The sequence below is a fragment of the Protopterus annectens genome, chromosome 16.part0 (assembly GCF_019279795.1).
Source record: "Protopterus annectens isolate FY-2018-M chromosome 16.part0, PAN1.0, whole genome shotgun sequence".
In the NCBI taxonomy this organism is placed as follows: domain Eukaryota; kingdom Metazoa; phylum Chordata; order Ceratodontiformes; family Protopteridae; genus Protopterus; species Protopterus annectens.
In genome coordinates, this window is record NC_056750.1 from 824,498,812 (window position 1) to 824,517,567 (window position 18,756).

At 38.1% G+C, this 18,756-nt stretch overlaps 1 protein-coding gene across 1 annotated transcript in view; it reads right to left on the reverse strand.

Annotated features, from left to right (window-relative positions):
* Positions 1–18,756, reverse strand: part of LOC122790919 (eosinophil granule major basic protein 2-like) — a 219,526-nt gene that overhangs the window by 188,866 nt on the left and 11,904 nt on the right. Inside the window, exon 3 of the mRNA XM_044058603.1 lies at positions 7,857–7,963. Within this exon, the coding sequence (XP_043914538.1) occupies positions 7,857–7,963 (107 nt within the window). The remainder of the gene's footprint in view (positions 1–7,856; positions 7,964–18,756) is intronic.

Genomic DNA, 18,756 nt, shown 5'->3' on the forward strand with positions numbered 1-18,756 from the left:
TGCATAGCACCTGTTTTCTTGTCATCTAACTATAGTTTGTATGGGATTTGAAGTGAAAGGTTTGTTACAATCTGTGGACCTATCTACTGCCCAACTGTTTCTGCCTCCATTTTCTCTACATCTTTATTCTCTCTCCCTCAGCCTGCACTCTTTTTCCATCTCCCTTTTTCTCCTCCTCTTATCCACTCTGTAAGTCTACCCTCCTCTACTCTGAACTCACCTCTTCCTGCACTTTCCCTCATTCTATTTTCCCCCACCCCCATTTTAACATTGTTTTCTTCTCTCCTTTTACAGCTGCTCCCTTGGGTGTTCCCCCTTCGTTACTATTTAACAGAAAATCCCTCCTTTCTAAGAAAAGACGTCCGTGGACAATCTGCTTGATCTACTCTAAATATACTGGGACCTAGTCTCCCCATTGCTAAAGAAACTCAGTGTATGTAATTAGTCTTAAATATGTTATTCTAGTGACTATTTAAACTTGAGCAGCATCCTACCTCGGTGTGCTTGAAAGTAGCCTACCGCAGACCATTGCATTGCCCCCCCAACCTTGGTTTACAGTCTACTCTCGTAGTTCCCTCACTGCCTCTATTTAACTTTCTAAACCTAACTTCTTAGAGGAATCTCTTTTTCTGAGTGTACCTCCCTCCTTTCTCCACTAGATGGCAGCATACTCCTGATAAAAAGACCAGCAATAAACCTTTTTCTTTCCTGCTCCACTTATTTACTCTGCCTAAAAGTGTCTCTGCCCTTCTCCACTGAATCAGTGGAATTACAACCACACACTCATGCACTTTCTTTAAAGAGTGTAACCTACCAAACATAAAATCCAAAGCTAATAACTGGAAAACCAAAGTTAGTAACCAGAATACCTGCACCCTAGCAGTAGCTCTCCTTTTCCAGACTCAGGTCACTGATTGTTTTTTGGTCCTTCCCACCTTCTTGGCTCTTCCCGCTCCGTTTGGCCTGAGGGCTCACTCTGCTCCCCTACCCTGCCCCCAATTCTAACCCGCCCCCAAGTGGTCCTGCATTTATTCCTCCTCCTACAAATCCCTCCCTCTCCCCCAACCAATCCTCATACACCTTTCCCCACCCCTTCCTCCAACCCACCTGACCCCACCCCTTCCTCCAACCCACCCCTTCCGCCAACCCACCTGACTCTCACTACCATTCCCCCCACCCACCTAATATCACTTTACCCTCTTCTCTATCACTTCTGACTGACTCCAACTAGCATGCCAACCCATCCTCCTACAATCCTTATCTGAATATCCTTGCCCTTCCTTCTACTACCTTTTTACCATGCCACCTCCTTTACTGATTTCCATTTACACCCTCCCCCTTTTCTTCCTCACAACATCCTTACATCCCACTATCACAATATCTCAGCCTCTTTAGTTCCCTCCCACATTATCCTTCTCCTAAAAGTAAAAGTTTTCCCAAACTCTACTAATTACTACAAACCTAAACCTAATCCCTACCAGCCTCTTCTATCCAAACACAAACCTAATAAACGTATTCCCCATCCAACTTACCTTTGCTTAGCCAACGACATCCAACCCCAATCCTGGACCAAACTTCTCTCCAACAAATCTCCCCAGCACCAACAACAAATCCTCAAGTAAAAACCTCAAATTCCTCACCATCAACGCCCAAAGCTTAATAAATAAATTAACCCTCTTCCATGCCTAGCTCAACCATAACTTACCAGACATAGTAGCCATCTCTGAAACCTGGCTAAAACCTCATATAAGTGACTCTGTATTCTTTCCCCCTGGATTTCACTCTCTCCAATCTGACTGCCCAAGTAGAAGAGGTGGTGGTGTAGCTTTATTCTACTCCAATTGATTGTCCATCACTCCTTACTCTAACCCAATCCCTTCTTTCACTAATGCTGAACTTGTGATTGGCCTACTAAAAATAAACATCCATAAAAGCATCTGCATCATTTCCCTCTATATTCCTCCTGGCAACAACACCAACACCCAGGAAGACATACTCTCCTGGACCTCCTCCAATATTAAGCTAAAAATCTACATTATGGGAGATGTAAATATTGATTGGGGAAAAATCATCAACCCTAATCCCACCATAACAATCAACCTATTCAACTTCACTCAACTTACTAACTCCATTACTAGACCTAACAAAACCAGCCCCCAGGGTCCATACTTGACTGGATCCTAGTATCTCATCCTAACAAAGTCATAAAATCTGGTGTCATTCCCGACTCATTAGGAGACCACCTCCCTGCCTTCACCTTTCGAGTTACTCCCACTTCCTCACACTCTCACCAATACATTCATACTCATAACCTATCTAACTTTAACCCTACTACCTTCTCTGACTCCCTTAAGCTAACTAATTGGAACCTCCTAAAAATACTACCATTAGACAAAGACGTTGATTACTTCAATTCAATATTCTTACCTGTCCTTAACTCGCTAGCTCCAATAAGAACTAAAAGAGTTAAAACAAAGACCACCCCATGGCTCACCAAAGATACAAAAAAGATTATGCCACAAAGGGATAAAACCTGGAAAGCCTACCTCTGCTATAAACATCCAGAAATATTACTTAAATATAAACAGTTGAAAAACATAGCCAAGAAACAAGTCATTAGAGATAAAAAGTCTTACTACATCAAACTACAAGAAAATCATGCAAAAAATCCCAAACAATTCCGGAACTCTATTAATTCCCTCCTCAGGCCAGGTACAAAAAACAACCCCTGTCCGGACGCCAGCAAATCTGACCCAGAAATTGCCTCAATATTCAATACCTTCTTTACCTCTTCTATTGCTGAGCTAACTAAGACCTTTACCAACAACAACCCTCCACCCCTCCCTGCTCAATCTTCCCCTCCCTCCTCTCCCCACTCTAATTTCAAACTCAAACCTGTCACCACCAACCTAATAAAGAAACTTCTTTATAAACTAAAGCCTTGCTCCAATGCCCCTGACAGCATTCTGTCCTTCTTCCTAAAAATAGCTTCAGATGCTATTCCTCTGCCTGTCAGCATCCTGATCAATAGATCACTACTTGAATCTTATGTACTCAAACTATGGCGTACTGCATTTATTCTTCCACTCCACAAGGGTGGCAAAAATTGTAATGTCTCCAATTTCCGCCCCATAGCCATCTTCTGCCCTGTCTCCAAAATTCTTGAAAAATGCATCCGCCTGCAGCTCTTGCCATTCCTTACCAAATACCAGCTACTCTCTCCTACCCAACACGACTTCCGCCCAGGACATAGTACCAACACTGCCCTTCTCTCCTTCTTACATACTGTCAATTCAGCCCATGACTCTGGTAATATGGTATCTTCTGTTCTGCTGGCCTTATCCAAAGCTTTTGATACCATCTCTCATACCCACCTTCAAAACCATCTCTCTAATCTCAACCTTTCCCAAAAAACTCTTTCATGGTTTTCTAGCTATCTTTCAAACAGGTTCCAAGCCATGAAATGGGGCCAAGCCACCTCCACTTTCCTTTCTACCCCCACTGGAGTACCCCAAGGTTCCATACTTGGCCCATTGCTATTCAATATCTTTATTAATGACTTCCACAAAGCCATTCCGAACACCAAAATTGTGCAATACGCTGATGATTCCACTTTGATCTGCTGCGCCACTAACCTATCAGAGCTCCAATTTCTGGCACAAAATGCCTTCTCAACCACTGAAAACTGGATGCTCCAAAATCACCTCTCACTAAATGCCAACAAAACTAAGATCCTTCTATTCTCCCCCTCAAAATCCTCCCCTCTTGATAAAAACTCTCTTCAAATTACCAGCCTTAACAACTCCACTATCAAGATCATACCCTCTGCCAAACGTCTTGGTGTCACAATTGACAATCAACTAAAATTTAACACTCATATCCAGTTAAACAACAAGAAAACACACATAAAACTTGGCCTACTTTACAGAAACAACCACTTCCTCTCTCCTTCCACCAGACTATCTCCTTCCCTCTCTTATGTATGGTGCTCATCTGCTCACTAATTTATCTTACACACTTACCTCCAAACTGGAAGTATGTTACAACAAAATCTCCAGATTTGCTACCAATGCCAAATCCTCCTCTCATCACTGCACCTCCCTTCACTCTTTAAACTGGCTTGAACTCCCCAACCTACTTGACTTTCACCAAATAACCACAGCCCACAAATTATTGTTCAAACCCACTAACTGCCCTGTACTATCTAATACACTACAACCATATACCCCCCTCAGACCCCTTAGATCTTCTCACCAAAACCTGATCACTGTTCAAAAACCCAAGCGCCCAGCTGGTCAGCTTCGCTTATCGTTTATCCTACCAAAAAATGTAATGCACTGCCCTCCTCTCTAAGGACCTGTAACAACCATAATAACTTCAAAACTCAAATTCATTCCTACCTCTCATTAACTGGAAATGCAAATGCACTCTTCCACCCATAATTCTCAAGCTCTCCTTCCCCTTCACTCCAGGCTAACCTTTTGACCTTCCTAACCTCACTCTCAATTGCTGATTTGTAAATGTAATTAAATAGTAAAATCTAGCTATTATGCTATATGCGTGTTTTTATCTCCTGAACAAAATTGTAATTGTTTTTGTCTTATTGTTGTTGAATAAACCCATTGTTTGTATTGCAAACTACCTTTGAAATTTTTCATGTTAATAAACTTTGTTCTGTGGAGTTTTTCTCCCTGGGCCTCCACTGAAAACGAGCCCTCAAGCCCGGTGGACCTCCCCGGTAATCAAACTGGAATAAATAAATAATAAATAATTTATATCTATATCTATGTCTATATCTATATCTATATCTGTATCTATATCTATATCTATATCCATGTCTATATCTATATCTATATCTGTACCTGTATCTGTATCTGTATCTATATCTATATCTGTATCTATATCAATATCTATATCTACATCTCTATCTATATCTGTATCTATATATATATATATCTGTATCTATATTTATATATATATATATATATATATATATATATATATATATATATATATCTGTATCATAGCCATATCATCTATATCTATATCTATATCTATATCTATATCTATATCTATATCTATATCTATACCTGTATCTATATCTATATCTATATCTGTATCTATATCTATATCTATGTCTATATCTATATCTATATCTATATCTATATCTATATCTATACCTGTATCTATATCTGTATCTATATTTATATCTATATCTATATCTATATATATGTCTATATCTGTATTTGTTTATATCCATATCTATATATTTGTCTATATCTATATCTATATCTGTATCTGTATTTATATCTATATTTATATATATATATATACATATATATATATATATATATATACCTGTATCTGTATCTTAATCATCTATATCTATATCTGTATCTGTATCTGTATCTATATCTATATCTATATGCATATCTATATCTATATCTATATGCATATCTATATCTATATGCATATCTATATCTATATCTATATCTATATCTATATCTGTATCTGTATCTATACCTATATCTATATCTATATCTATATCTACATCTACATCTGTATCTGTATCTATATCTATATCTATATCTATATCTATATCTATATCTATATCTATATCTATATCTGTATCTATATCTATATCAATACCTGTATCTATATCTGTATCTATATCTATATCTATATCTGTATCTGTATCTGTATCTGTATCTATATCTATATCGGTATCTATATCTATATCTATATCTATACCTGTATCTGAATCTGTATCTGTATCTATCTCTATATCTATATCTGTATCTATATCTGTATCCGTATCTGTATCTATATCTATGTCTATATATCTATATCTGTATCTGTATCTGTATCTATATCTGTATCTATGTCTATGTCTATATCTATATCTATATCTGTATCTATATCTGTATCTATATCTGTATCTGTATCTATATCTATATCTGTATCTGTATCTATATCTATATCTATATCTGTATCTGTATCTATATCTATATCTGTATCTGTATCTATATCTATATCTGTATCTGTATCTGTATCTGTATCTATATTTATATCTATATCTATATCTGTATCTATATCTATATCTGTATCTATATCTGTATCTATATCTATATCTATACCTGTATCTATATCTATATCTGTATCTATATCTATATCTATATCTGTATCTGTATCTGTATCTATATCTATATCTATATCTATATCTATATCTGTACCTATATCTGTATCTATATCTGTATCTGTATCTATATCTATATCTGTATCTATACCTGTATCTGTATCTATATCTATATCTGGATCTATATCTCTATATATTTATCTATATCTATATCTGTATCTATATCTATATCTATATCTATATCTGTATCTGTATCTATATCTGTATCTGTATCTGTATCTATATCTGTATCTGTATCTGTATCTATATCTATATCTGTATCTATATCTGTATCTATATCTGTATCTATATCTATATCTATATCTATACCTGTATCTATATCTATATCTGTATCTATATCTATATCTGTATCTGTATCTATATCTATATCTGTATCTATATCTATACCTGTATCTATATCTATATCTGTATCTATATCTATATCTGTATCTGTATCTGTATCTATATCTATATCTATATCTATATCTATATCTATATCTATATCTATATCTATATCTGTATCTATATCTATATCTATATCTATATCTATATCTATATCTATATCTATATCTATATCTGTATCTGTATCTATATCTATATCTGTATCTATACCTGTATCTGTATCTATATCTATATCTGTATCTATATCTATATCTGTATCTATATCTCTATATCTATATCTGTATCTATATCTATATCTATATCTATATCTATATCTATATCTGTGTCTATATCTGTATCTATATCTATATCTGTATCTATATCTATATCTATATCTGTATCTATATCTGTATCTGTATCTATATCTATATCTGTATCTATATCTCTATATATGTATCTATATCTATATCTGTATCTATATCTATATCCATATCTATATCTATATCTATATCTGTATCTGTATCTATATCTGTATCTGTGTCTTTATCTATATATATATATCTATATTTTTATTTTATTTATTGTATTTATTTTACAATTGTTGACTGGGATAGTCTGACTGGATGCATGTCCATTTTTAGCGGAGGCCCGGGGAGAAAAGCTCTATATCTATAGCAATGTCTATATTTATATCTATGTCTGTATAGACAGATATGGTCTATGCTGCATCTGACATGCAAACACTATGTAATTATGTATTTACGTTGTACATGTTGCATACTTACATTGCTGCTTTCTTTTTTCATTGTTTGATTTGTTTATGCTTGTTAAGATTTCTTTACTGCAGTTATTACCCTTGTACCTATAATACTTATTTACTCATGGAGATTTCCTCCCCAGGCCTTCACTGAAAAGTGTTTTTTTCCCAGTTGGACATTCCTAGTACATACATTCAGATAAATAAATAAATATGTATATATAAAAACAAAGTGATATAGCAATGGACATCATTTCTCACTTCCTTAATGTAACTGAAGAAGGCCTTGCGATTACCGTTACAGTTGGTAGCAGCCCTGGGTTCATACCTATCCTAACAGTCTTTGATGTTGTGTTTGAGGGTTTTACTTTATGTTTTGAGTCTTTTTATACTTATTATATCTTTTCATCACCATCTATCTATTATTTTCAGTAAACACAGCAAACATAAGTATGCTGGCAAAAGACTCATAAGTTAATTCATGTCAGTTTGTCAAGGAGTAAGCAGAGATGAAGAGACAAACAAAGCGATGGTTTGACTTACCTCAGCTGCATTAAATGTCAATGGAGATGAATAATATGTGTATGTAACCCCTTCAAACACCATAGAGTAAGTGCCCATTTCACTCAGTGCTGCTATCTTGTTGGGAGCTGCAATACAAACCAGGACTTGATTAAATTACAGGACACACGTTTTTAATCTGACATCATATTATCAATGATCTTATCTGTGCAAGTAACGTTTGATTTTCCCATGAACTACCCTTCTTGAAATGAAGGGCCTCTTTGAAGCTGAATATGTACTAAATGTGCACTTCTGCCTGAAGTAATATGGAAGAGCTAGCAATCACAAAAAACTACAGCAGCCTAGTCTAGTGAGCTGCAAAAGATTATATGATGGCCGAGACTTAGCAATTCCTCACCATCTCTCTCTCTCTCTCGGTTTCACACATACACATGCACACACTACTGGTGGAAAAAACAGGATCGCTCAGTATACAGCACATTACACATGACACATTCTTCTCTCATAAACTAATAAAAAAAGTTATGATTTCTGAATAGGACTGAATGCCATCAACAAGAGAAACATGTTGGTGTCATTTCTCACTCTGAGACAATTACCTAAATAAACTGCGTACAGGATAAGTACTTCCATGTATTAACCCCAACACCAGTGTACCTCCCAGGAAGGGAAACACTGAAAGGTATCAAAAACTTGGACTTCTGTTTTTTCACACTGCGATCACATTTATTATGGGATTCACACTTATATATGTCTCAGGTGTATCGCATGTTGATTACTGTCTGGTGTGCACATTATTATGGGAGTCACACTTATATATGGCTCAGGTGTGTATCTCATGTTGATTACTGTCTGGTGTGCACATTAGTATGGGAGTCACACTTACATATGGTTCAGGTGTATTGCATGCTAGTTATTGCCTGCTGGGCACATGATTATGAGAGTCACACTTTTCTATGGCTCAGGTTCATCTCATGCTAATTACTGCCTGGTGTGCAAATTATTATGAGAGTCATGCTTATATATGGCTCAGGTGTATCGCATGCTGATCATTGCTTGCTGTGCACATTATTATGGGAGTCACACTTGTATATGGCTCAGGTATATCTCATGTTGATTACTGTCTGGTGTGCACATTATTATGGAAGTCACACTTATATATGTCTCAGGTTCATCTCATGCTGTTTACTGTCTGGTGTGCACATTATTATGAGAGTGAAACTTATATGTGTTTCAGGTGAATCACATGCTGATTGTTGCCTGCTGTGCATATTATTATTGGAGTCACACATATATGGCTCAGGTGAATCACATGCTGATTATACCCTGCTGTGCACATTTTTATTGGAGTCACACTTATACAAGGATCAGGTGAATCACATGCTGATTTTTGCCTGCTGTGCACATTATTATTGGAGTCACACTTATATATGGCTCAGGTGTATCGCATTCTGATTATTGCCTGCTGTGCACATTAATATGGGAGTCACAGTTATATATGGCTCAGGTGTATCACATTCTGAATATTGCCTGCGGTGCACATTATTATGGGAGTCACACATATATGGTTCAGGTGTATTACATTCTGATTATTGCCTGCTGTGCACATTATTATGGGAGTCACACTTACATATGGCTCAGGTGTATCACATTCTGATTATTGCCTGCTGTGCACATTAATATGGGAGTCACAGTTATATATGGCTCAGGTGTATCACATTCTGATTATTGCCTGCTGTGCACATTAATATGGGAGTCACAGTTATATATGGCTCAGGTGTATCACATGCTGATTACTGTCTGGTGTGCACATTATTATGGGAGTCACACTTATATATGTCTCAGGTGTATCACATGCTGATTATTGCCTGCTGTGCACATTATTATGGGAGTCACACTTATATATGTCTCAGGTGTATCACATGCTGATTATTGCCTGCTGTGCACATTATTATGGGAGTCACACTTATATATGGCTCAGGTGTATCACATTCTGATTATTGCTTGCTGTGCACATTAATATGGGAGTCACAGTTATATATGGCTCAGGTGTATCACATGCTGATTACTGTCTGGTGTGCACATTATTATGGGACTCACACATATTTGGCTCAGGTGTATCACATGCTGATTACTGTCTGGTGTGCACATTATTATGGGAGTCACACTTATATATGACTCAGGTGTATTGCCTGCTGATTATTGCCTGCTGTGTACATTATTATGGGAGTCACATACTGATTATTGTCTGCTGTGCACATTATTATGGGAGTCACACATATATGGCTCAGGTGTATTGCATGCTAATTGCCTGTTTTGCACATTATTATAAGAGTCACACTTATATATGGCTCAGGTGTATCACAAGCTGATTATTGCCTGTTTTGCACATTATTATGAGAGTCACACTTATAGATGGCTCAGGTGTATCGCATGCTGATTATTGCCTGCTGTGCACATTATTATTGGAGTCACACTTATATATGACACAGGTGTATCACATGCTGATTTTTGCATTCTGTTTACATTATTATTAGAGTCACACTTTTATATGGCTCAATGGTATCACATGCCATTTATTGCCTTCTTTGCATAGCTGGCTTTAGGCACCAGCGAACCCTGCGGTCGCTGGGGGCCCCCTATTCCTGGGGGGGCCCCCAACTACAACAGGTTGCTTTACCCTGATATTTTGCAACAGGTCTGTCAAACCAACGAAAGCTAGTACAACAGTCTTGTGTACTTAATAAACTAGATGAGTAATAAGTCATACTTATATCTCATTTAAAATTCAAAGATATTTCTGGTTATAGTAACAGTGTTTTATCAAGCAACAGGCTTCACAATTCCATTAAATATTTTACCACTGATATAGTACCTCTGGCTTAGTTAAACTCTGCTAGTGAACATTCAGCCCTCTAAAATTAACAACATAGCCAACTTTAGGTACTTGCAATACCCATGGCTGCAAGGGGGCCCCATTAGTCACCTTGACTGTGTGTGGTGGCCCCACAAAAGCTGCTGCTGGTTGGGGAAAAATGAGGAGAAAAAATGCATTAATTTCCTGATTCTGCCCTTTAACCTGAACAGGTCTGTGATATGACCCCTTTAGTATAAAGTGGATAATGAACATAAACAAGGTAAGCACTAGAGAGATCAGCAGCCCAGAGTGACTCTTCTCTGTGCAAACCTTGGATTTTAAGAAAAGCAGATGCTTCTGATCTTCAGGCATGGTTTTCTTTTTTCAGAGAATTTTATAAGCACTGGCAGAACACCAGCTACTGCAACTTTCAACTTCTTTGCAGAAGAATTAATTGCGATACCTATAATAGCAGAATAAAGGCTCAAAATAATGAACATGTTCCAAATATTAGACTAATTCAATTTAAAATTTAATCGTATAACACCTTTCTCATCAGATTTCATTTTTTGGTCAAATAAGTGTAAAACTCTAATGTCTGGATTTTCTGTAATCCTGGATGATTTACAAGCAAATCAAACTTTTTACAAAGGATACAGCAAAGCCATGAGAAAAATCAGGGAAGGTAAATAAAAATGACTTACCCCTGCTGCTGTTTGACAGCTGCTAAATGGCAATCACTGATAGGGTGTGACAATACCAGTGTTGCACAGTGTATTGCTATTTGTTGAAATAAGTACAAAACTAGTATTGCTATGGCTTATGTGTGTGTGTGTGTGTGTGTGTGTGTGTGTGTGTGTGTGTGTGTGTGTGTGTGTATGTGTAAAATAACAGTGATTTTTATCTGTGCACACACCCAGTAATGCCAGGACACAGTCATTATTCTTCTGGGTATCAGTTAAAAATGTAGCTAATGAGTAATTATATCTCAAAAGTAATGTATGAAATACGTCAGAACATTCAGACACTTAGATCTTCTAAGAGTCAGGGAGCCCCCACTCCCCAGACTGTATGAATGGAAACATGGGGCTCCCTTAATCATCCTTGACTGTGTGGGGTGCCCACAAAAGCTATTTCTGGTTGGGGAAAATGAGGAGGAAAAATGTATTAATTTTCTAATTATGCTCTTTAACCTGAACAGTGGTTTGATATGACCCTGCTAGGATAAATCTGATAATGGCCTCTGCTCTCAACTGCACCCATTCTAAAACCAGCTCTGATGAGATGTATGTCTACAGCAAACGGCTGTAGGTTATGTGTGTGTGTGTTGGGGGGGGGGTGGATTGTGTGGTTATTACTTCCTTAATTGCCATCACAGTCAATCATTAGAGGTGTGCATATGAGGTTATTATACCTCGTGTTTGGGCTGAGGACAGTGTTCATCCTTTTCTTTTACTTTTCTGACAAACCTCAGAGGTGTACAGAGAAGGTTACTATAGTTTGTGCAGGGGCAGTGTACTGTCTAGGAGCAACAAAGTTATTTTTTTCACTTTACTCACAATCACACCAGGCATGTATGCAGGTAGCTTGAGGAATGAGGAGGCGTGCCATGTATATGTATGTCAGCATTCACTTGAAATACATGACTGTAGAAATCTGAACCTCTGCTTCCATCCCAGTCTAACACCAGAAGGATGCATAGGCAGTCTTTTCTGGGAGGTTAGGGAGGAAGTCAGTTCCAAGATAGGACCTGTATATCCAGACAACAATTGGCTTGTTAGTTTATTGTGAGTCACTATTTTGTCATTTTTTGAACATTAAACCTTTGGCACAACCTGGATTAAAAAGTTGGGAAAATGCTCTAAATGTATTTCAGAACATGCATAACCCAGTGCTTCTGGTGGCTGTGGCTTAACTGAGTTCTTTTCTAAATGGTTATTACTGTACTTACTTGGTCAGGAAAGGTGTGTTGAAAGGATGCAAGGAAAATTAAAGCTGAACAGTAACACAATTTCTTTCCTTAATCAAAATTTCTATTCAAGCCATCATTAGATGAAAAGGTTGTGTAAAAAGAAAAAAAAAACTTTAAAATGAACTTCAGAGCATATAGGAAGATGCGGCTTCTTGAAAAAGCTGAAGACTAAAGCAAAATTTGAGAAAAGGAAGAAAAAAGTAATGTGCATAGCATGGGAAGCTCAAGGTGGGGGGGGGGCGATCAGGGGAAGATTGGAGGGTACAGTGTGTGTGTGTGTGTGTGTGTGTGTGTGTGTGTGTGTGTGTGTTGGGTGGCTGCAAAAGTAGGCCTAGAACACCATTTCACCTAAGTCCAGACCTGTACATAGAGTTCCTGCAATGTATCACTGGTGCAACTAAATTCCAGTGACTGTAAATAATATCCCTTTGTGAGAGCAGCCAACAGAGTGTGGTACACAGGCCTGTTGGAATTAAGAGCATTGTATCTACAGGTATTCAGTTTGCAGCATGAACTAAAACGTTGCTCAGGCAGAGTATCAACGATAGAGTGAAATGTAGACTGGAAGGGCCTAGGGGGCCCCCAATTTGACATCTGCTGGGGGCCCACAAAATGCTAACACCGGCCCTGCTTCTTTTCACATTATTATGAGAGTAACACTGATATATAGCTCAGGGGTATCGTATGCTGATTATTGCCTGCGGTGCACATTATTATGGGATTCATGGTTTTATATGGCACAGCTGTATCGCATGCTGATTATTGCCGCTGTGCACATTATTAAGGGAGTCACACTTATATATGGCTGAAGTGTGTTGCATGCTGCTAATTGCCAGTTGTGCACATTATTATTGGAGTCACACTTATGCATGGTTCAGGTATATCAAAGGCTGATTACTGCCTGGTGTGCACATTATTATGAGAGTCAAGCTTGTATATGGCTCAGGTTTAACTCATGTTGATTGTTGCCTACTGGGCTCATTATTATGGAAGTCACACTTATATGTAATGCTAAGGGTTATCGCACACTGATTATTGCCTGCTGTGCACATTATTATGGGATTCACACTTATATATAGCTCAGATGTATCTCTTCCTGATTACTGTCTGGTGTGCACAGTATTATGGGAGTCACACATATATATGGCTCAGGTGTATCGTAAGCTGATTATTGCCTGGTTTGCACATTGTTATAAGAGTCAAACATATATATGTCTCCGGTGAATCACATGCTGATTGTTGCTTATTGTGTATATTATTGTTGGAGTCACACTTGTAATTGGCTCAGGAGTACCGTATGCTGATTATTGCCTTCTGTGCACATTATTATGAGAGTCACACTTATATATGGCTCAGGTGTATCACATGTTGATTATTGCCTGCTGTGCACATTATTATGGGAGTCACACTTATATATGGCTCAGGTGTATCACATGCTGATTATTGCCTGCTGTGCACATTATTATGAGAGCCACACTTATATATAGCTCAGGTGTATCGCATGCTGATTACTGCCTGCTGTGCACATTATTATGGGAGTCACACTTATATATGACTCAGGTGTATCATATGCTGATTATTGCCTGCGGTGCACATTATTATGGGAGTCATACTTATATATGGCTCAGGTGTATCACATGCTGATTATTGCCTGCTGTGCACATTATTATGGGAGTCACACTTATATATGGCTCAGGTGAATCACATGCTGATTAGTGCCTGCTGGGAACATTATCATGGGAGTCACACTTACATATGGCTCAAGTGTGTCGCATAATGCTTATTGCCTACTGTGCACATTATTATGGGAGTCACACTTATATATGGCTCAAGTGTATCACATTCTGATTATTGCCTGGTATGCACACTATTATGGGAGTCACACTTATATATGGCTCAGGGGTATCACATGCTGAGTATTGCCTGCTGTGCACATTATTTTGGGAGTCACACTTATATATGGCTCAAGTGTGTTGCATGCTGCTAATTGCCAGCTGTGCACATTATTATTGGAGTCACTCTTATGTATGGCTCAGGTATATCAAAGGCTGATTACTGCCTGGTGTGCACATTATTTTGGGAGTCACACTTATATATGGCTCAGGTGTATTGCATGCTAGTTATTGCCTATTTTGCACATTAATATGAGAGTCACACTTATATATGGCTCAGGGGTATTGCATGCTACTTATTGCCTGCTCGGCTCATTATAATGGAAGTCACACTTATATGTAATGCTAAGGGTTATAGTACACCGATTATTGCCTGCTGTGCACATTATTATGGGACTCACAGTTATATATGGCTCAGGTGTATCGCATGCTGATTACTGTGTGGTGTGCAAATTATTATGGGAGTCACGCTTATATATGGCTCAGGTCTATCGCATGCTGATCATTGCTTGCTGTGCACATTATTATGGAAGTCACACTTTTATATGGCTCAGGTGTATCGTATGCTGATCATTGCTTGCTGTACACATTATTATGGGAGTCACACTTATATTAGGCTCAGGTGTATCATTTGCTGATTATTGCCTGCTGTGCACATTATTATGGGAGTCACACTTATATATGGCTCAGGTGTATCACATACTGATTATTGCCTGCTGTGCACATTAATATGGGAGTCACAGTTATATATGGCTCAGGTGTATCACATGCTGATTATTGCCTGCTGTGCACATTATTATGGGAGTCACACTTATATATGGCTCAGGTGTGTATCGCATGCTGATTACTGTCTGGTGTGCACATTATTATGGGAGTCATACTTATATATGTCTCAGGTGAATCACATGCTGATTATTGCCTGCTGTGCACATTATTATTGGAGTCACACTTATAATTGGCTCAGGAGTATCGTATGCTGATTATTGCCTGCTGTGCACATTATAATGGGAGTCACACTTACATATGGCTAAGGTATATTGCATGCTGATTATCGCCTGGTCGAACATTATTATGAGTCACACTAACATATGTCTCAGGTGTATCGCATATTGATTATTGCCCGCTGTGCACATTATTATGGGAATCACACTTGTATATGGCTCAGGTATATTGCATACTGATTACTGCCTGGTGTGCACATTATTATGGAAGTCACGTTTATATTTGGCTCAGGTGTATCGCATACTGATTACTGTCTGGTGTGCCCATTATTATGGAAGTCATGCTTATATATGGCTCAGGTGTCTCACATGCTGTATATTGCCTGCTATGTACATTATTATGAGAGTCACACTTACATATGGTTCAGGGGTATCGCATGCTGTTTATTGCCTTCTGTGCACATTATTATCAGAGTCACACTTAAATATTGCTCAGGTGTATCGCATGCAGATTATTGCCTGCTGTGCACACTATTATGAGAGTCGCACTTATATATGTCTCTGGGTATCGCATGCTGATCATGGTCTGCTGTGCACACTATTATGGGAGTCACACTTATATATGACTCAGGTGTATCGCATGCTGATTATTGCCTGCTGTGCACACTATTATGAGAGTCGCACTTATATATGTCTCTGGGTATCGCATGCTGATCATGGTCTGCTGTGCACATTATTATGGACGGTGAATGTGGATATGTGGATATGCACATGCTGTGCACATTATTATGGACTGTGAATGTGGATATGTGGATATGCACATGCTATGCACATTATTATGGACTGTGAATGTGGATATGTGGATATGCACATGCTGTGCACATTATTATGGACTGTGAATGTGGATATGTGGATATGCACATGCTGTGCACATTATTATGGACTGTGAATGTGGATATGTGGATATGCACATGCTGTGCACATTATTATGGACTGTGAATGTGGATATGTGGATATGCACATGCTGTGCACATTATTATGGACTGTGAATGTGGATATGTGGATATGCACATGCTGTGCACATTATTATGGACGGTGAATGTGGATATGTGGATATGCACATGCTGTGCACATTATTATGGACTGTGAATGTGGATATGTGGATATGCACATGCTGTGCACACTATTATGAGAGTCGCACTTATATATGGCTCTGGGTATCGCATGCTGATCATGGTCTGCTGTGCACATTATTATGGACGGTGAATGTGGATATGTGGATATGCACATGCTGTGCACATTATTATGGACGGTGAATGTGGATATGTGGATATGCACATGCTGTGCACATTATTATGGACGGTGAATGTGGATATGTGGATATGCACATGCTGTGCACATTATTATGGACGGTGAATGTGGATATGTGGATATGCACATGCTGTGCACATTATTATGGACTGTGAATGTGGATATGTGGATATGCACATGCTGTGCACATTATTATGGACTGTGAATGTGGATATGTGGATATGCACATGCTGTGCACATTATTATGGACGGTGAATGTGGATATGTGGATATGCACATGCTGTGCACATTATTATGGACGGTGAATGTGGATATGTGGATATGCACAAGCTGTGCACATTATTATGGACGGTGAATGTGGATATGTGGATATGCACATGCTGTGCACATTATTATGGACTGTGAATGTGGATATGTGGATATGCACATGCTGTGCACATTATTATGGACGGTGAATGTGGATATGTGGATATGCACATGCTGTGCACATTATTATGGACTGTGAATGTGGATATGTGGATATGCACATGCTGTGCACATTATTATGGATGGTGAATGTGGATATGTGGATATGCACATGCTGTGCACATTATTATGGACGGTGAATGTGGATATGTGGATATGCACATGCTGTGCACATTATTATGGACGGTGAATGTGGATATGTGGATATGCACATGCTGTGCACATTATTATGGACTGTGAATGTGGATATGTGGATATGCACATGCTGTGCACATTATTATGGACAGTGAATGTGGATATGTGGATATGCACATGCTTGACGTAGTAATCTGAGGCATTGGCATGCACCATCTGTTTATTTTTTCTTTGGATGTTTTATTTTTTTTTTTGGGAGCAGGGTTTTTTTCCCTGGGAAAAAAAAAATCGCTGTTCCGTGTGTTCGACATTTACTGCTTTCGGTTTTTAGTGTTCCATATAAGAGCATTCACTCTGGACAGGTAGGTAGATACATAGAAAGACAGATAGACAGCTAAATTATTCAAAACTTAGCTAAAGCAATGTCTGTCCAACACATGGCTATATTCCTGCTCCACTCCTGGTTAACTCCTTACTCTAACTCTGCCTAAATACTTCCTACAAGTCATGCCTTTTTCAGTACTGCATCTTTCTTTCATGCCCCTTTCAATACTCTGACCGTCTTTCATGTACTTTTCTCTTTGCTATCCTCCTACCCCACTTACCCTTTATCAGTTCCTACCTAACGTTTCCTTGTCTGCCCTTCCTGCCCCATTTCTAGAATATCGCTGATAATGTATAGCTACACATCAGTCATGTAAATCATTTTTAGTTTATATATATATATATATATATATATATATATATATATATATGGGTCCACTTTGTAATTTCGAAATACTGAAATCCCGAATTTCAGCATTTCGAAATCACAAAGCCGAATACTCTAAGTTCCAAAGAATTTCCGCTTCCGCTGGTGCGGTGTGTGGATGTTTGGGTTTAATTTAGGTTTGTGTGTTTAAGTATGTTTGTTAGGAGCTTTAGTGTGTGTAACTGTGTGTTGTGACTGTGATATGTGTGTGTGTGAGGGACTGTAAGATGCATGTGTGTGTGAGTTTTGTTTGTGTTTCTGTTTGTGCAATCTCGGAGTTAGAATATATAAGTGGGGGGTGCAGTGGCGGCTTGGCCCCCTGCTTATATGTAGTTTAGATGCAATGTTTGATTGTGGGGGGGGGGGGTTGTGTTTCTTTATGTGTGTACTGTATGAGTAGCATAGTTTCGGGATTTTGAATTTCGCGGTTATGAATTTTTGGATTTTTGAGTTGTGCTTGGGTTTTCGGCTTTATAATTTTGAAATACTGAAATTCGGGATTTCAGTATTTTGAAATTACAAAGTGGACCCATATTTTTATTTTATTTTTTTATTTTACATTTGTTGACTGGGATAGTCCGACTGGATGCATGT